The sequence below is a fragment of the Centroberyx gerrardi genome, chromosome 14 (genome assembly GCF_048128805.1).
Source record: "Centroberyx gerrardi isolate f3 chromosome 14, fCenGer3.hap1.cur.20231027, whole genome shotgun sequence".
Lineage (NCBI taxonomy): Eukaryota > Metazoa > Chordata > Actinopteri > Beryciformes > Berycidae > Centroberyx > Centroberyx gerrardi.
In genome coordinates, this window is record NC_136010.1 from 8,774,822 (window position 1) to 8,794,691 (window position 19,870).

At 41.4% G+C, this 19,870-nt stretch overlaps 1 protein-coding gene across 2 annotated transcripts in view; it reads right to left on the minus strand.

Annotated features, from left to right (window-relative positions):
* Positions 1–2,113: 2,113 nt before the first annotated feature.
* Positions 2,114–19,870, minus strand: part of cntn3a.1 (contactin 3a, tandem duplicate 1) — a 61,229-nt gene continuing 43,472 nt past the window's right edge. For both annotated transcript variants that reach the window (XM_071907423.2, XM_071907422.2), the window contains exons 11-22: positions 13,965–14,092; positions 11,767–11,942; positions 8,681–8,798; positions 8,104–8,262; positions 7,776–7,925; positions 7,611–7,681; positions 6,686–6,920; positions 5,818–5,933; positions 5,336–5,522; positions 4,695–4,807; positions 3,391–3,559; positions 2,114–2,208 (exon numbers count right to left, since the gene is read on the minus strand). In XM_071907423.2, coding sequence (XP_071763524.2) covers positions 2,114–2,208; positions 3,391–3,559; positions 4,695–4,807; positions 5,336–5,522; positions 5,818–5,933; positions 6,686–6,920; positions 7,611–7,681; positions 7,776–7,925; positions 8,104–8,262; positions 8,681–8,798; positions 11,767–11,942; positions 13,965–14,092 — 1,717 coding nt within the window. The remainder of the gene's footprint in view (positions 2,209–3,390; positions 3,560–4,694; positions 4,808–5,335; positions 5,523–5,817; positions 5,934–6,685; positions 6,921–7,610; positions 7,682–7,775; positions 7,926–8,103; positions 8,263–8,680; positions 8,799–11,766; positions 11,943–13,964; positions 14,093–19,870) is intronic.

Consider the following 19,870-nt stretch of genomic DNA (forward strand, 5'->3'; position numbering starts at 1 on the left):
AATTCACATCCAATGTAATATAAGGTGTTAGGTTTCATATACTATATATCAATAATTGTGGTTTTGCTGTGCCAGCTGCAGTTGTTCTGCATCTGATTTTAGGGTTAAGGATAGGAAGATAATTTGTAAATTGAAGATAAATGTCATACCATAATTGATGAAAATTAGATCATTTTCTATACTACTCCTTGTGTTAATGTAAATTATTCCACACTCACCTACTCTTGCAGTAAAGTTATTTTTAAGCAGCAGTTAAAATGCAGCAAGAATCTGTAGATCAGTCTTATGTCAGGTTATGTGGTGTAGTTGTCCAGGTTGTTTGTAAATTATATAAGCTGAAGTTAGAAATAAGCATTAAGCAGAATTAACAAAAATTGAAAGTTGCATTATGTGAATAACGATATTCTTTTCAGCTGACCTTCAAGCACAGACATGCCATTGCTATAATGGTAAATCATTTTGACAACACTTATTTGTATAGTGTAACCTTGGCATCAAATTAAAGGAAGCGATTCACATTTTCAATTCCACTAACTTCTGTTTAGAATGTTGAAATGATTCACAGTTAAATGATTAACCTGTGCAAAATACCATCATGTTTGAAAAACCTTCAGTGTACATTACACAGCATGATGAGGAACCTTAATTTGAAATACATGAACTGTTGGCCATGTCAAAGAAGGGAATGAGGAAAATGGCATTATGTTTATTAAAAGCAGGTTGATCCATTCAGACATCCTAAGCAATGTAGGTACACCGACCATTGTCATGCCAAACAGCAGTTGACAGTAAAATGTCACCCCTACTTTGTATTTAAGCTATGTTAGAAAAGTCAATAATCACTGCCACTTGTACTGTATTACAATGCTGATCATGAAAGACATAGGAAAAAGGCATGTCGTCTTTGAGCCCAAAAGGCCCAATAATACAACCTAAGAAAGGACCAAAAATGAAATATGATCCAAACATACTGTACGGTCTGTTATTGATAAATTATAGGAGGATGAGCCATAATACAATGTGGACAAACAAAGGAGGAAAATAAATAAAAATGCCACTTGAATAATAACAACATGGACAATAATCATAAAGACTTAAGGCTCATTTGGGACCTGAGGATTTCATACATACAGTGTACAACAATGCGGCTCACACTGCTCAGCGTGCCTTGTTATGCACTTATCATGGAAGGATGAGGGAAGGAGGCAGCACATCGATTAATCAACACAATTCTGCTGTTCACAATGAAAGCCAATTTGGATGTGTACACTCTGTCGTTTCTTGTAATGTTGCAACGGGTGGAAGAGAACCTTTTTGGCTCAAAACCTTTGGTTCCAGTCAATTTCATGACAAATCTGAGGTGATGTGGTGTCACATAAAAGCAAGAAGAAAATCTAGGCAAGGTACAAAGGTCCCAAAGTATGGTTTGTCATAAAGCAATGAGGCTTGTGAGAGTTCCCCGTTTTTTTGGCAGGGATTAGTAACAGAGTTGGTTTTACTTCTTAGTCAGTGCAGTAAGCTTCCCAAAGACAGTCCAAGGGGGGGAAGGGAATGACTTCGACCACTTCTTTATGTGTGCACGTCTTGAACCAAGCTCAAATACAACTTCACCCACACATGTATGAGCTATGTAAGTGCTTCATGTCTTATCCATCCCCAGTTAGCGACAGATAGAATTCCTTCATCCAAGAAAAGTCCAAAGATACATATCCGTCCGACAGAATTCACCGGATCCCCCGTAGGAAACATACACATCCTATTGTGCGTCATACATCACCTTGCCTCTAAGGTGAAAACCTTACGAGAATATCCACTGGTAGGAAGGGAGCAGAGAAGAAAAAAATTGCTTCAGAAAGACTGCAGTCGAGTCACGATGTCCTTTCAGTTCCATAAAAGCAGCTTCTGAAAGAGACGGGTCCTTTCAATAACTCCTTCAGAAAGGTGAGGGGAAAGAAAAGATCTTCTCCACAAAGAGATCTTTGTAGGAAGAACAGGAAGGAGACATTGGGGTAGGGGAGCAGGTAGAGAGATGGCTGTGAGCCTCTTTATGTCTTTGACCTACAGTTTCTCCTTTTAGTAAGCAGCTGTAGTGCCCGGTTCCTGGAGATGTTTGTCATAGTACAGTCCTGGCTGTGAGAATGATGGGGGCCACAAGGTTGAGGAAGGGAAAGGCCGAGGGCTCTGGGGCCGCTCCAATGGCTATGGAACCTGGAAGGCACATTGAGACAAAGAAATCAAAACCCAACAGGTATTTTTGTTGCATGTTTAGTCTCTGGTTGAGGTCGGTTACAAGTAAATATAAAAAGTGTTTTGCACACATGGCTTTTGAGTACAAACTCTGAGGTCTCACATAAATAGCCACAGTACAAAAAAATAAGCCAATTATAATTTGGATGCAGTATGGGGTATAACAGCATGGTGTAAGTACGCAAATATATCAGTAGATGGCACTGGTACACTGTACTCTATTTTGGAGCTACCTGAATTTCATTAAAAAAAAGTACATCTTTACATTTTAGGCATTTTGTTGACACTCAGATTAACTTGAGAAAACCTTAAAGACTTTAAAGGAAGAATCCACCCTAAAACACTTAAACACTGTTAAAAAACATTGGCTATTGGCAATGTATCTTGCATTTCTGGGCCCATTTTGTTGTTTGGTGGTGTATTTTTCTGTCCAAATGGAGACAACGTGACGTCACATCAAGATAATTCCATTGCAGATACAATGAAAAAAGAAAAAAGAAAATATTTCAGCTATCAGGCACATTAAAGGTAAATGTAAGGTTTTCTTGTCAGTCCCTCAGAATCAAAGAGCAAGGGCTTCTTTCTAGACTCACCACTTTGCACTGACATTCAACAATCCTACAGGGAGAAATCCATCGTAGAAGAGGCAGAGATACCAATTTCTCCACCAACAGTAGCCTCAATAGACCAAAATGCAATGCAGCCACAAGACATGTCACATTTCGGGCACCATAAAGGGCACAGCCACGATCATAGACACGGCCCAATGTTAAATTAGTCGGCTAGCTAATTGTATTTATGTGCTCACACGCCAAATTTTGATTGAAAGCAACATGTTCGCACTCCTCCTCTGGGTGTTGTCGAACGTCATTTTGGGAAATGTAGGAAATCACTAACTGAATTAGAAGTAGATGAGGCAGGTTGAGCGGGAACACCAAAAAAGTAAATTACAACACTTCATCACAAAGCAAGGAATGCGCTGAACATCACAGATTCATGATATCTAACAGTGTAAGAGTATCCAAAGGTGGATTTTTCCTTTACGACTCAATACTTGATCAAATGACTTGCTAACATGGATAATTTTTGCAGTGAGGTCTCACAACCTGAGACAGAATGCTTCATGGTCCCAAACTGTCCCACCTGCTATCCTGGGGATGGTGATCTGGCGGCTGCTGCTGCCCTCCCCTCCCTCACTGAAGGGCTTAATCTGGATCACGTAGTCCTGGTTGACTGGCAGCGACAGCTCCAGGGAGGTGGTGTTGGTCTCCACTACACTGGGACGGCTGTGTTTGTCCTGGCTGTACATGACCTACAGGAAAGCGAGAGAAGGGCAGATGATGAGAACGTATAGCGGTGCATGGTGCGGAGTCAATGCAAATTCAGTGTATGGTTTGAGTGCATTCTTGTTGATGCACCGTGAAAAGCTGAGTTTTGAGTCTCCTTCAGACGGCTTTGTGAGATGTAGGTATGCTGCACCGCTTTCTGAAACTGACTAAGCTGAATTTTGGGTATCCTCATATGATCATGTTAGGACAGGCAGAAGGAGAGACAAGGGGAACGTAGAGATGCATCAGTCCTGATTTTTTCAGCTGCATTTTGACTCTAGCTTGGGGATGCGCTCGCTCTGCCTATTTTAACATACAGTAAGCCCTACATTAATGGGAAGGACTGCTATTACGCGGGAACCGTACAGAATTGAGAATAACAACCAATCCTGATCCTGTTTTCCAGAGATGTATTCATACAGAAGTAGATTTCACCGAGATGTGCTATGACTTTACGTGACTCAGACCCAGATTTGACAGTTGTGATACATCACACGTAATGTAGGAAGCTGCAAATTAAACATGTTCTAACAGGTGTGGAGGCTGACACTTCAGAAAAAAATACATAATATTATTATGACGTTATGAAACGATATTTCTATAACAAACCAAATCAGTATGACAACCTGGCAAGATGAAAACAATGGAAACAAACCGGGAACATGTGAAAATACTCCTCAAAAAAGCTGCAGTTTTTTCTATACAGCATATTCTATAGGCAGTTATGTGGCTGAGATTACAGGGAGGTGAGTGTTCGTAAGGGCTATCAAGGGACTATTTCTGCAAAAATGATTAGGGCTATACAGCAATGCAGGCCATGATTCACTTCCAATTCAAATGCAGTTGTTAACATGCTGTGAGAAGTGGATGCTTGCTTACTCTAAACGATACGATCAGTTTATTTATACAAATACGAGTGCAGTCAAAACTGGCAAAAACATTCAATGTACTCTTATAAAGTAAGTGGACCGGTTGACAGTCTGTCAAGGCTGTAAGTCTCCTTAGAGTCATTCCCTGTTACATTACAATCTATAAAACCACTCACTCATCATAGATCTGCAGCAGCCACATCCCTAATCCCCAATCCTCCAGAGGAGTGTAAAACTCTCCCCTCCTTACCTTATATCCCGTGACCTCGGACTCGTTCTCCAGGGCGTGAACTTGGTCCCACCTCAGGATGACCTTGGAGTTGGAAGTGTCCCACATGATTTTGACTGGGGCTTGACTAGGGGCTGGGAGGGGGGGCAGAGAGGGAGAGGAAGAGGGGGAAGGAAAACAACAACACACCCGATCAATATACAGTAAGTCCTGAACCAACTCAGCGTGAAGGAGCTTTCTCGTGATCAGTTTATCATCCCACTGTTGGGAGCTAGCAGTGACTCCTGGAATATGTGTGTGGGAGTGAGAAGTGAGTCTTAAGTGTGTGTGTGTGTGTATGTGTGTGTGTGTGAAGGAGAGGAGAGGAGAGGAGAGGTGGGGAGAGTGAGGAAGAGACGTAAAAGTGTATAACAGTTGAAGACAGGCTGTGTTTCTATTGCGATGAAAATGTGTATTATTAGCCTATTTTAACAGCAGAGGTAACACTGCTGAAAGCTGAAGTGCTCTTCTGTACATTTACTACTTTAACTCTGGTTATAAAACGGTGATGAACTAGACAGTGCACCTGCAGCCATAGATTAAAAAACAGTGAAAAACAGAAGGAAAGCAAAGCACAAAAATAGAGAGTCCATGTAATATCTTTTAAGCGAGAGAGTCCTTACGTGGTTTCTTGGTTGTGACATTGACGATGACGCTCTGCGGTCCCACCCCGGCACTGTTATAGGCCCGGAGCGACAAATAGTAGGTACTGCTGCCCTCCAGATCCCTAATGAGCACTGATGTCCTGTTCCCCACCGTCCTGAGCACACTGGCTGCGTCCTGCTTGTCCCTCTCACCCCAGTACCGCAACTAATAACACACAGCAAACACACAGATTATTATACTTTCTCAGCATACATCACATTATCGAAACATGCAACCGTAACATTACACATGTGGGTGTGATTCCTGTGGGGCTTCAACATGCTCATACAGATTACTTACTGAATGCACAATCGGACGCTAGACAGCACCACAAAAAGGTCAATTGCAAAAAATAAACAAACAGATAAATAAATATTCAAATGCCACAAGCTGTCGGTTCTATCCATTCTGCCCATCGTATTTGTTCAATTCCAAATGTGTGGGCATGTGTTGGCTTGACCTCGTAGCCCAGGATGCGTCTGCGGTTGTTGCTCCAGGCCAGGGGCTTCCAGGTGACCTCCACCTCGGACGCCGACACACTCCTCGCCCTCAGCCGCCCCGGAGCTCTGCTGGGCTCTGAGAAGCGCACAGGAAAACCAAGATGGAGGGGAGAAGGTATGGAATCACTACGCCCACCTATACAGTATAACTTGTGGAGTTGGCAAGAGTTGATTGGAGAGTTTTTTGTCCACTCAAAGAGCTCATATGGCTCTGGGGCAGTGGGTGTTCAAAACTACCTAAAAAAATAATCTTTGCACAACCGTAAAATCTGTAGACTCACGCACACTGTTTTCATTTACATGGGTTTTATTTCAAGACACATCTGAAACGTGTCTTGAAATAAAACCCTTGTAAAGTGAAGACAGCATGCGGGAGTCTACAGATTTTGTTCATAACTACCTGTACACTGCAAAAAAAAAAATCCATCTTAACAAGCTATTTAGTCTCCTGTTGAGTGTTAAATAACTATTTTTCTTAAAAGAAGTATCAAAATCTGCCAACAGGATGAGACCATTCAACTTGTTTCCAAAGCAAATCAACTTGTTCTTGAATAAGTGACATTTTCTTGAAACTAGTAGAGTGGTCTTCCTATTCTGCCTTGTTTCCAGATATTGTCACTTATTTCTAGTAAATTCCTGAAACAAGTGAAACTTCATTCCAAACAAGTATAATTACCTCACCCTGAAAAATAGCATTTTAAGACTCAGCATGAGATCAAATTGCTTTGTTAAATTAACTGGTGGGTGTGGACTTATATAATCACTGGCATAGTGTTGATCTTTAAATTAACACTGTTGATTTTGCTGTGCAGATGTTACAGTGCGTACCTTCCTCAGCTGAGTAGATGGTGGTCACCGGACCAAAAGGCCCTTCTCCCTTGTTGTTGTACACCCCAACTTTGACTTGGTAGGGCGAGAAGGGAGGGATGCTCTCATTCTTGAAGACGTATCTCGAGGCGTCGGGGGACGTGACGGCGGCCTGCATCCAGCCCTGCGCCGCGTGTGGGCGGAACGCCACCACATAGCCGAAGCCCGGGCCGCTCTGCAGCTCCTCAGGAACAGGCTGAGGAGGGACGAGAGGAGACGGCTCAGAGGGATGACTCAGGATAGTAGGGCATGACTAATCTTAAAGATATTAATACCAACAAGAAATGCAGCTATGTATGGATTAGGGCAATTTGAATAGTGCTGAGGGTGGTACTTTTGAGTCTGCTAACATGTACTTATCACTGTCTGATTAAGTGTTACAGAGTTATTCTTGATATGTTCAGACTTCACATTAAAGGGTTTGAACCAAGCAGCCAAAACCATGGGTGAATTTTGAAGCCAATAGCAAGCGGCAATTCCTCTAATGTCCACTAGGGGCCGGCTCCAAAAACACCCCAAACCCGGGCCAACTTCATGCAAGTCAATGGGACCACAACCCAACTTCTCGTCATAAATATAAAGTCAATACATTTTTTCGACAAGAGGTTATGGTCTCAGTAGCTAATTTTACTTCTTCTCCTTGCGATTTTCAAAATAATTGTGTCATTAACAGAATATAACGGATGTAAAATGGGGTTGTTTAAGTCTAATAATCAAGTCTATGGTTTGAACAATTAAAATTATGCCAAAAGTCCTAGAAAATAAATAAAAAAACGTTTTAATTGGAAAGAGCAACAAATTACAAACGTTTCAGCGTTCAAGCCATTGTCAGTGACCTTTTATTACTGTTATGTGCCATATCAATAATATGCAAATGCAGGTTTACCTCCCAAGTGATGACCAGCTCTGAACGACCGCCACCACCGCCATTCACTCTGGATGGAGTTATCCTGGGAGCTGCCAGATCAACCATGGTTTCAGAAGCATGTATACAAGTAATTCATATCAGTGTTAGAACTGGAAAGGAATGGCAGGAAGTTGTGATACATACGCATTTCTTTGGTGCGGGCCTTTCTGGAGGGTTTGCTGGGTTCTCCTGTTCCTATGCTGTTGGTTGCCAGCACTCTGAACTCATACTCCACCCAGGGACTCAGGTCAGTGATGGTGGCTGACAGCTGCTTCCCCCCCAGCAGCTCGGGAACTGAGAGACACCACAGAAATAACCTTTCATCAAAGTCCTGCGAGCTCTGCCACTGCTGGCGATGTGTTATTTACTGTCATTTCATTTCATGTGTGATGTTTGGAAGGGATACCAGGTTATTTATTTATTTTATTTTTTTCACATTCATGCACCCAACACATACAGAGACCAAACCTACCGGTGGTAACAGCCTGCCACCCCAGAGAGAAAGGCGTTCTGGCCTGGATGGTGAAGCTGAGGACGGGGCTGTGGTTGTCCAGCCCCGGGCCCCAGGACAGAGAGGCGGTGGTCTCCGTCATCTCGGTCACCTGGAACTCCACAGGGGGGCCCGGGGGACCTGGGAGAATAATTAGTCACAGTTCATTCACACCGGATGATATACATACTGCAGATTAATGAAGACAAGAGGTATAAGAAAGAGGATAATTATTCATGCTTACAGTTGATGGAATAGATTGATTACATCTGATACTGGTAGTAACAGCTGCTAACAATTTCTTAAGCTAGTTTGTCGTATTGAAATACAACTGACTCCACCTCAATGTTTGCTACATTAGTGGCAGTGAAGTGAAAAAAATCTTAATTGTAACTTGCAGATGGATTTGTTCTTTCACATGTATTTCTGCTAATCTCATTTTTACAATTTTTTTTCAGAAGCACAGTTTTATTTATAGTCTAGGAATTAAATGAGGAGCATAATGTGTATTGTAGGGGTTTATATGGGAGAATGAAGGGCTGATACTTTATATCTGTACCTCTGACTACCACATCAGTGGCAATAGACACGCTGTCCACTTTGGTCTGAACGGCACATGTATATTTCCCAGCATGCCTTAGCTGAATGTTCCGGATCATGATGTCACCAGCCGAGCGCTGTCAACACAGAAGGTAGAAAAATGTGAAATAGGAAACTATTAGAATTCCAGAGTTGCAAAATGAAATAAAAGCACTCCAAATATGAGCGCAATGTCACAGTGATTTCTTTTGGCATTCAGTGTATTAAATAATGGAAGAGAAAGTTATGACACAGGTCCAAGGACACAACAAATGACGGAGTGCAGGTTTTCACGATGAATTATGAGGACACTTCTTTGTGAGGAATTAAAAGGCTTCTTTCAGTCCCATCCCTTTTATTCAATCTCATTCCATTTAGTCTATAGACACCCATTCAATGCCTAATGCATTATTAGCTTTGAACTTTAAAGTCACAGCTAACGTTAAGTTTATGTCTTATCTGAGAAAGTAAGGGACTGTGAAACAGGACGAGACTCAATAATTACTTTGATGTATAACCAGGGACAGATAAAAATTCAGCTGCTGCTTGTCATTCCCTCTTCGGAAACCCCCTGACATCATTAAAATGTTTTAACTGGGGATAGGATGGGTCACAGATCTGTCAGTTTGGTGAATTTTATATACAGCAGAAAAAACAACTCTAAATTCCCTTCTTAAATCAAATGAGACTCTGGAGAAAGTCCTACAAAATGCAGTAAAAAGTCCTTGGCATTCTCTGCCCATAGTACATCATGTCTGTGCATACTGTCGCCTATACTGCAAAGTCCTATGCAACACCATGTCTGTGTATTTTCAGTGTGCAGTGAAATGCATTAGCTGGGTTACTTTTGACATGATTTATTGACAGGGATGGGTTACACTGAAAAAATATTGGGCAAAATGTTAACTGCAATATTACACAATTCAACAACAGTGCATAGTGACTTTGTGGATTTGTTCATTTTCAGTCCAGTATTGACATTATGTTTGACTGGTTTATCCATAGCTGAGTTAGAGCCCAGTTATATGGACCAGAGTCTGTGGTGTTGAGAATAGTGTGTTGGTCCTCTTTGGTTTTAGTTTGCCATTGCATCCTTCAGGCAGCCAGATGTAAACTTGTGTGACCCTCCGAAGGGACTGTGTCTGCAACACAGAGCTTTCCGTCTCCCAGTCTGAAGTCATACAGTGGTCAGCAGCTGAAGTGAGTGAGTAAATGTCTAAGTTTGACCTGAAATATTCCGCAGCTGTACTGGCTTATGACATTGCTGCTCACATGGAGCCCAGTAGCTTTCCATTGAAAACTGCATTTCAGTTTTTGTTATACCTCATCTGTTTCAAATGTCCTGTAACAGTTTTTCCAGATGGACACTACATGTTTCATAAGTCTTATCTACAACGCCGCTATTCACAGCTGTTACAGCAGCATGACTGCAGCAACGGCAGTAACAATTAGCCCTAAAACAAAGCGAGCAACATGCAGTCCATTTGGAGCTCCTGTTTTTATACAACTGCAAAATGTTCCAAACCCGATGAGGGATGGAGTTGTAGAAACTGTGCAGATTAGCAAATATTAGGGATTCTACAGTAACACTCAATACGAGCCCAGTTTCCTGGGGCAGCCTGGAGAAAAGCTGCTTCAGTGTTACTTCTGTGTGTGGTTGGTCTAAATATTGCCACAGGCATGTAGTATTCACATCGCGCAATGCTTGTCCGTTATACTCCCAAACAGCAGACCTAAACGATCCTGCTGGAGGGTTTTGTACAGTAACTCTGAGCTGTGCTATCGTTTCGAGAGTGAATTCGAAAATCACAACAGCCGGACATAATTTCTAATTGACCAAAATTAGTCCAAAGTGTTTTTTTCCCCATTTACACTGAGCAATAACACAATGCTCAGGGAACGTGTTACTACATGTTTAGTTCAAGGGTTTTATTATATTTATTCAAATTTGTACATGATTCAGCTGTTCGCAGTGTGTGTCGGATCAAGCAGGCATTTGTTTCAGAGCGTTTAGGTTTTTTGACATGACATCTCACCTCTATTTGTAACAGAGAAATTTGAACTTTTAGGAACACTGCTTTGTAACATTGTCTATGAGTAAAAAGGAGAATCAGACACTGGGATTGATACACTTAGGGGGAGCAGTACTTGGCTGGCAGCTACATTATGATGATGTCTAAAAGCCCATGACTCACTGCAATGGCATGTTACATTTAAGCCCTATTCTCTTTGAAAGAGTTCACAGCAGGCTTCATCTGCTCAGTCATTTATACTGAAAAGCATGTCTGTTGCCATAGTTTCTCTTTCTCAAAACCTCAGCTCGCACACAAATTAGTCTTACCCCATTTTGTCTTCTACATAGAGATAATGAAAGTTGAATTAAACCGTTTAATGACTGATCGCAATTAATATGTCACTAGTTTCCTTAGCACAACATGTCAGCGTCATGTCAAGTGTATGGTGCAGGGGAGTCAAGTGCTCAAATGAACTAAACACAATTATAAAGCTCTTGCTGCTGTTCATGATCACAGTGAATGCAGAATCAACTGGAGGTGATAAAGAAACCAGGACCTTATAATTGCTTTTCCTAATTAAAAGAGAAATATATTCGATGCTAGATGATCAAATGTAATGCATGGCTGAGCATTGAATCATGAATTCCTTGGGCGCTGCTTTTGTCAATGGAGGAGGTGTTATCAACAAGCGGAACAGGCAAACACAGAGCCCGCTTGTTAATTAAAAAAAAAACCTAATTTGATATGATTCATAATGAACGCTGATTCAATACACGGCTTCATGGAAGATGCAGCTGAAAGTAAGCTGTAGTGAAACGAAAGTTAATGTGTTGATCATCATTCTAATGGCGCTCATTTGGCTCACTGTTAAAAAAAAAAAAAAGGCCACTTAAAAGTTGTATTTTTAAACTTTCATCAATAGTCAAATGTGAATAAGTGGAAATTCCTGTGGATTGTAAAAAGACACACTTTTGAGTATTACGAGTTAAGTGGCTCATGAAACTATTCACCAGAGGCTGTGGTTTTCAGACAAAACAAAGACAGCACTTACACCGCCAACTTTTTCAAAATAGCCCCCGTGGGTTCCAAAGTGGATAAGCTGCTCGTTGAAGAACCAGGTGAACTTGAGGTCCAGCGTGGGGTCATGGGATACCTGGCAGGGCAGCACGATGCTCTCGCCGACCGTCACGTCCAGATGCCCCGCTGGACTGGTGATCGCAGTCGGCTCTGGAACACAGAGCACCGAGTTACAAAATGAGGCCACGCAAACAGCAGGAAGGCTCTCCTCTTCCACTATAGTTACAGCTTTTACCCCGGGCTGTCTGCGGCTGTATGGATAGTTCTCCACTTATTTCAGCTTGCTCCTTTTTTTTTTTTAAATGTTCCGGGAACACTGAGAAATGGCTGCGCTTTAAAAGAATGTCACTCTCAAAAACAGGTTTTGTCAAATCCACTCTTAGATATTAACCACAAATTAATAGTAAGTCTCAGGATATATTACTTTTGATTTTGCAGGTGAGTTTATATCGCATCTTTCTCTTTTAAAAGAACCTCACTCTCAAAAACAGGTTTTGTCAAATCCACTCCTAGATATTAACAACAAATTAATAACAGGTCTCAGGATATATTACTTTTGATTCTGCAGGTGAGTTTATATCGCATCTGTTTCTGCAGGTTCCATAAATTGGAGCATGGTGTGATATATCACTAAACAACCACAGGGAAGAATACAAAAAACCTCTCTGCCATTTCCACAGGTCAGAGCCGAGTCTATAATTTGGCTCTGTTTGTGCCTAGACAAAAAGTCATCCTATTTCAACCTCAGCGTGGTGCACATCAGCATAATCTTTGGTCCGTCTCGGTCGGGTGTCTCATTCAACAGCAGCGCAGTGCAGAGAATATAGCGCGGGCTGAGAGGCCCACACACCAGCCCATTGTGAATTATGCATGCATGTCATAAGCATCTAATGGACAGGCAAGCCAACGCAGCATGTCAGGGAGAGTAAAGGTCTATATTCGGCTCTGTCAAAACAAGCCGGCTTGTTTATCTCGCACCCCCTAAGGAGAACCGACCGGTCGTAGCCATGCATTCCAGGTGAGTCTTAGGGAAGTTTGGCACCAGATTGCGAGATGAGAGGGGCAAAACTTTCCGCTTCCTATTGCAAAGCTGTCAGGCTCATTTACTGTTCAGACTGGAGGAAAAATCACAAATTGGCACCATTATTCCCTCCAGTGTGTTCCTTCTTGGCATGGCAACTCGCATAAACCTACAATTTGTTACAGTAGGTTAGATGTATTGTAGACTTGATAAGGTGCTAATTGCTGGGATGTTTAGTTATGCCTGAGCATCAAAATTCTGAGTTGCTTCTGAGACTTAAATAGTGCACTTGAGTTTCAGTTATGCCCGAATATCACATATAGGATGAACTGGTGGCTGGCATCATCTCCTTATAAAAGGCACTGGTGGAATTTCATGAATATAACCTACCAAGTTATGAGTTAAAAATATACACATATGTATGATAGGCCCATTGATACATGCAAAGAGGCTGTGAAAAAAAAGAAAAGAAAGTGAAAGTGGGTTCTATACCATCCAATTTGCAATTCAAAAACTTCTGAAGAGGAATCACCAAAAGGCATTTTAATAGAGCGCTGTTGTTGACTCTGCTCTTTAGAAAGGCCTAGAAAATTCATTGCCTTGCAGAAGCGTGTGATTTAAATGGATTGAAATCTTAAACAAACCGAGCATGGCTATTAGCCGCTGTACAAAAAGTATGAATTAAACATTGGGGCACAGGAATGCAATGAGCCTTAAGTCACGCTTCCTCCAACCACGGCCAATCAACTAATTGCACTGTACCTCTTGTCAGGTAAGTGGAGGCTAGTCTTTACAGTAGCAACTACACAAATCTTCAGTCTGTTAACTCCACTGTTCATAAAGTGTGCAGCGAGGGTTAATAACGATTAATTTAAAATGCAGCAGAGGTCAGTTGTCTCTCACAACTCTTGTGATGCAGATTAAGGATAATATATTTTGTGCTGCCCAAAAATATTGACAACCCCAAATTATGTGTAAGTCAGTCTTACACAAAGACTGAATAACAAAGCCTGTATGAAGCCTGCTGTTCCACTGAATTAATATCAAGTTTTATCAAATAACAACCAACCACCTTCCTAAAACCCATGACACACAGCAAATAGGCAATTTCCACCTTCGGTTGAAAACAGTAAGGGCTGATGATGGCTTACCTTTAACCAAAAGGCTGCCGGCGCTGCTCGCTACTCCAAACTGGTTTCTGGCTACACACGTGTAGAGACCAGCATCCATTTTAGTAACATTGGCAATCCGTAGGCTTCCATTATCCAACACGGTAACTCTGGAGGTAAAAAAAAAAAGGGAATTAAACGCCGCATTAGGTCAGTTGACAGCGCTTCACAATTAGGCTAATAATCTTAAACTCAGTTACAGTCCTACTAGTGGAAGCTGGGGTGGCTGTCATTGGATATATATTCAGAGCTCATGAGTGAATAAAAAAGCTATTCTAAATGAGTCTTAAAGCATTAGAAGTTTAGTCTGAAGTTTATCTCTGTGAATTTTAATTGGCTCCCTATGCTTTATGGCGAGAAATGAGTAGAACCTCAGTGTGAATGTGAGTTATAGTTTGATTTCTCTGCACTTCGGCTGATAACACCAGCAGCACAAGGTCACTCTATAGGGGGAAGGTCACGTCTTGATCAGTTTCTTCAGCACTTTTTGGGCCTCATGTATAAACAATGCATATGCACAAAAAGGATGCACACACACCTTTCCACACAAAGTTTGGGATTTGGATAAATAAATAAATAGATAAATAAATAAATAAATAAATAAGTTCAAAGTGTGTGCGCATTCTCTTTGCCATGTGTACACAATCTATATAGGGGATTTGGGTATAGATATAGCAACACTGAATGGTAATGCTAAAACATAGCTGGTACAATGCACCTGCCTTTTCACTCCACTGTGGGCTTATTCATATTGGCATACTTTTGATTGATCATTATGTTGAGTTAATTCATATGATGGTAATTGCTGGTAAAGGTTGGAATTATTGCTTCAAAACGCCATGTGTTAACCTTCATTGATAAAATTGAATAAGAGCATGATTCACTATATGCCTGGGCTGCTCCTGCATGCGGTACTACATGTTGAGTTAGACACTTAACTCCTCAAATGCACTGTTAACAACTGTAGGAAATGAAACATAATGGCAAAGCTACTTCTGCCACAGTGAATTAAGCAAGCAATATTGAAATCACCTCACTTCTAATGTGTTATTTTAATGCGGAATGACAGATGACAGCTGTTTATTTATGACCTGAATAAATGAGATTTATGCAGACTTTAATAAATCTGAGAGTAATCACAGTAATACTACTAGTACAACAACAACTACCACTACTACTACTACTACTACTACTACTACTACTAATAATAATAATAATAATAAGCATAACAATAATCATGCATTACTCCACAGTATTCACATGTCTCTGTGCACTGAGTTAAAAACAACAAGGGCACATAAGGTGAAAATTCAATCCAACCAGTTCTTGGACTAAATACAATGTAGTTCTGTAAATGTCAGAGCAATTTTCACCTGTAGAGCAACAAATTCGACCTGCTTTGACGAAGTTGAACTTCTATAATTCAATGCACCAGGGTGTCCAAATTACCAAGATGCCCCATTCTTTCATTGCATTTTCAGCGGAGTCAAGGACAGAGGATAAAAGGAAAAGAATATTTAAGTGGCAAACATTTTGGTTGAGATCCTCACAAGCCAGGGACAAGTACATATGTTCACTTGAAATGACTGACAGGGTCAAAATTGATTGAGGTACACAGTAAAAAGCCTTTCTGTATTAAATGGTTTGATTCATACTATTTACTGTTTTTAAGTAACGCTTCCTCCTCCGCTTTTATTTGCCGATGGAACATTCCCTTGCCTCTGTGAAAAACAGGCCAAATGAGTGATGAAAAGCTAAAGCAGTTGTTCATGTGTTCAGCATGCTGATAATGCAGCACAACCATTATACTCAAAGACATTTTAATCAAGAAATGATCAGATATCACTAAAGCCAGCGTGATACAACGCATCATTTATTACTCATACCTACTGCTCATGTTTGATCTCGTTTGATCATCTTGTCTTTTCTTTGTTATCAAGGCCTCCATATTCCTTGTTTTCTCTCCTTAGATCTCTGTAATAACTTGGGGTAATCTATCTCATCCCACGGAGCCTTAAAGAGTATCCTTAATAACATATTTCCATTATCTAGCTGACACAAACAATGACTCACTGGTGCCACAATTGCAGTGGTGGCTGGCACTGACAACACTCAACAAAATGAAAATAGCAATGAGTCTATAAGGGTGAATCCCTGCTACTGATCATCATGGAAACTGTGTTGTATATCTCCAGACAATAAAAAATAATAAGGGACACAGGATGGTCTAGTTGTTAAAGAGTCCATCCTTCAATCGGCACAGCGGAGAACCAGGGTCGGCGAGACTCTGCCCTGCTGAAACGTCCTTGAGCAACACTGACTCCTTACCAGCTCCAACCTCCCCGGAGGAAAGCAAGCAACACGAGAAGTTCCCCACGGGGATCAATAAAGTATCACACTGTTAAAAATAAATACCCTAAAGCCAACAAGACAGTCATTGCTTGTTGAACTATTAATTAATTTGGCCCGGCCTTATCAAAGTTTATTACATACAAGCAGCAACCATTAAGATTCATGAGCACAGATGCCGTTTTAATATTTGATGACGTGAAACAATTAATGGTATTACATTCTGATACAATGGCATAATTGGCGGACAGTATGATATATATTCAGATATTAAATACATGATCATTGCCATGTGTTGGGATTTCTCTCAACTTGAAGGGAAAACAATTACTTAAGGAAAGATATAAGCACAAAACTAAATAAAATCCCACAATTTTGAGTGGTGGGAAACATTACGTTATGTTGTTAGTGACATTTGACTACTGTACAAAATCTATCTACAGTTAATTTCCTCAAAGAGGATGTGCCAATTTGATCAAATTGTTACGCTATTCTCTGATATCATCTATCAACTGTGGTTTTAGAAGAATTTCCTGCCCGCACTTGTGTCGTTAGAAATTAATTAGCCTGTTGAAAAATGCATATCCCTGCAAATCCTCACTTTAAGCTCCCCTCTCATCATCTAAACTGCGCGGGACGGTGTGATGGGGTTCAGCCGATGTTTCGAACACATTAGCTGCTTTAAAAGAAGAACTTACACGTTGCCTCCTAAAAGATCCCTAGAAGGCAGCCTGGACCTTCCAGGATGATCAAAAATGACCCGTTAAGCCTACAAGGCTGCAGGAATTAAAATACATTAGCCTCTTCTCCAGTGTCCATTCCCCGGGGAGCAGGAAGTATATTCTCCTAACTGAGCCGAGGGCTTCCTTTGTAATGGACCATAATAAAGAGTTATGGATATGAGATGTCACAGGGATAAGACTTGGCATTAAACGGTGCAGTAGCCAATGTCTGACTTCCTCCTTATCAAAGGTAGAAAGGAATGGCACAAGATAAAGATGGAAGGAGCATTTTCTCTTTAAAATGCTCTTTGTTCTCTTTTCTCTCATAGGTGCTCTGGAGCAATTAAGGTGTTGGTGAAATTTGTGGGGTACATAAAAGCTTGGTGGTGAGATATAGTAAACAAGCTCTCTTCCTCGACCTTATTGGCCGATGTTACAGTGAGCTACTGGCTGTAATCTCAAACCCTGGTTTGTCTCTCCATGGTGTAACAAAATACTAAGTGGCCGTAAATGAAAAACATTCTTCTAACCACTTAAAAAGGATTGCATAATAAACTATTTTATATTACTAACTTGTAGTATTCACAAGCACTTGAGAAAGAATACAGAATGAAACATGGGGTCTGTTCTTTATTCGTCTGCTCATTTCTCTCACTGGTAATGCACTTTCTGGATTGGTACGATGTCCAGAAAGCTCTTCACTGTTTTTAGTAGCAGGATTATAAGTGGATTCACTTTACAAGATGAAACAACACGTCCAGTTTAGCATAACAATCTTACACACAGTGGTTCAATTTAATGCCAATATTGTGAGAGCTATTTCCTATATCCATTTTACAGTTGTTGGCAGCGGTCAGTGCTGAAATTAAATTATGGTAAGCACATTACTGTTAACCTTACAGCTCCTGTGTAAGTGCACAGCAATCCTGTTATAAGGCTATCCTGTTATACATGCCTGCGATATGTACTGTTGTAGCTATCGCCGCCGCATGATTTCATTAACTAATCAGATCCCGCCTTGTTCTTAGTTGATTTGTTCTCCTCTGCTCCAGATCCTTGAAAACATTATCCCTGGAAGATTAGAAGGAATTATGGGAATTTCAGCAGAGCCAGTGGGATGGATTAGCGCTGTGCCACTCCTGTAATAGCACTGGTAGCAGCCCCATCTCGATATGGAGGAATGTAAATGCTAAAGAGCCTGAAACAGGGGAATTGGTTTGTGAGAGATGGTGCCGTAATGTTAAACCCCAACATCTTATATTCAGCTCACCCACTTCAAGGCAGGGCTGTAACATCACATCTCAAATGGGCAACTCTGTTTTTTTTTATGTGTACCACTGATATTGCACATTACTGTATGGATCACAAAACCAAATCACAGATATGAAATGATTTAAGCATATGCAATGGTTGTGGGAGGCAGTTTCCTTTCAGTGCCTTAAGAGGATGGTAAATCTGCAAGCTAGGTCTAACATTTAGCAGGCGTTTGCAACACATAATCTTGGTGCTGCTCCCCCTCAAACAAAATGTATCCCTCCTGTTAACCAAGAAGTCTCAACCTTGCATCGACATCAAGAATCAGTTTTGCTCCACCCTGATCTCACCTTTATAGTTTCCCTAACATATTGTCTGGGCTGGAGGAGGTGAGACAGAGCAAAAACCTCCTGCACCCCCACTGTGGTGGAGATGGATATCCCGGAGGCACAGTGCGGAAAAGCTGCTGAGCCCGTTGAACAATTAATCCCAGATCAAATGAGAAATTTGGACCCCCGCTACCTCGCCGCATGCACCAGCAGGTGTGCCTCGCCTCCTGCTGGTACATGCCTGCACAAATAAAGATGTTATCAAACAGAAAGTGGAAACTGTTGCATCAGGAAGAGTCCTGTGTGGAGCGCACAATGCTCGATACAATTAGAGTTGATTTAAAGCATACTCAAAAGACTCTTGGTACCACGCAGTCTATGCTTGTTGAGGTTTCCAAGCGTACGAGAGCTGTGCAAATATCATCAAGTGGTGACATTTTAGACTCAGGAAGGAATTGTATTTCCTGCAGTCGTCTGTGCGTCTCTGTGCGCGAGTGTGCGTTTGAAAACGAGAGAGCTCATGTCTGTTTCACATCTAACAATTGCAAATGCAGAAAAGGCCATGTAGTTCAAGACTTTTTACCATATCTGACTGCTGCCCTGTGAGTACCAACAATGTGTATTCTGATCATTCTTTCACTATCCACACCGCTGCTACCTTGACCGCCATCACCTCTGCAGAGGAGAATGTGTTTTTCTCGTCTGATTAACACCTTTTTTTTTTCCCTTTTTCTTCTACCGTCCATCACACAGAGGTATTGCATTGTTCTGCAATTGACCTGATTTGTAATAAAACGGCTAGTTCGGCTAGTTTCCCTAGTGTCACCACCACTACCGTGGAAGAGGGCGGGGAATGTATGTTGCTCATTGGCGAGGGATTGATCGTTCCTTGCGGGGATTTCATCTGCCTCTTCCGTGCATACATGGTAGCCTGGAACATAGCCTGCGTTTTGCCCTAACAACCATCGGGGCCCTACATGCTGCTAATGAGCTGATGGATCAGCGCATCGATCCATGTGCAGCAGTCTAGGAACGGCCAATTACCTTAAGTAAACAGTGAGGCAACCGGCTCCGAGCACGACCAAGGGAGTAAAGTACAATGGAGTTGGGGGAAGAAATGCAGATAGCTGGAGAAAGTGCAGAACGTGTCATGCAATTCAAATTTTATTGTGTCACACTGTGGCTCTGTTTTTTTGCAGTTTGTCACTAGGAATATCAAGTAGGGAATGCTAAA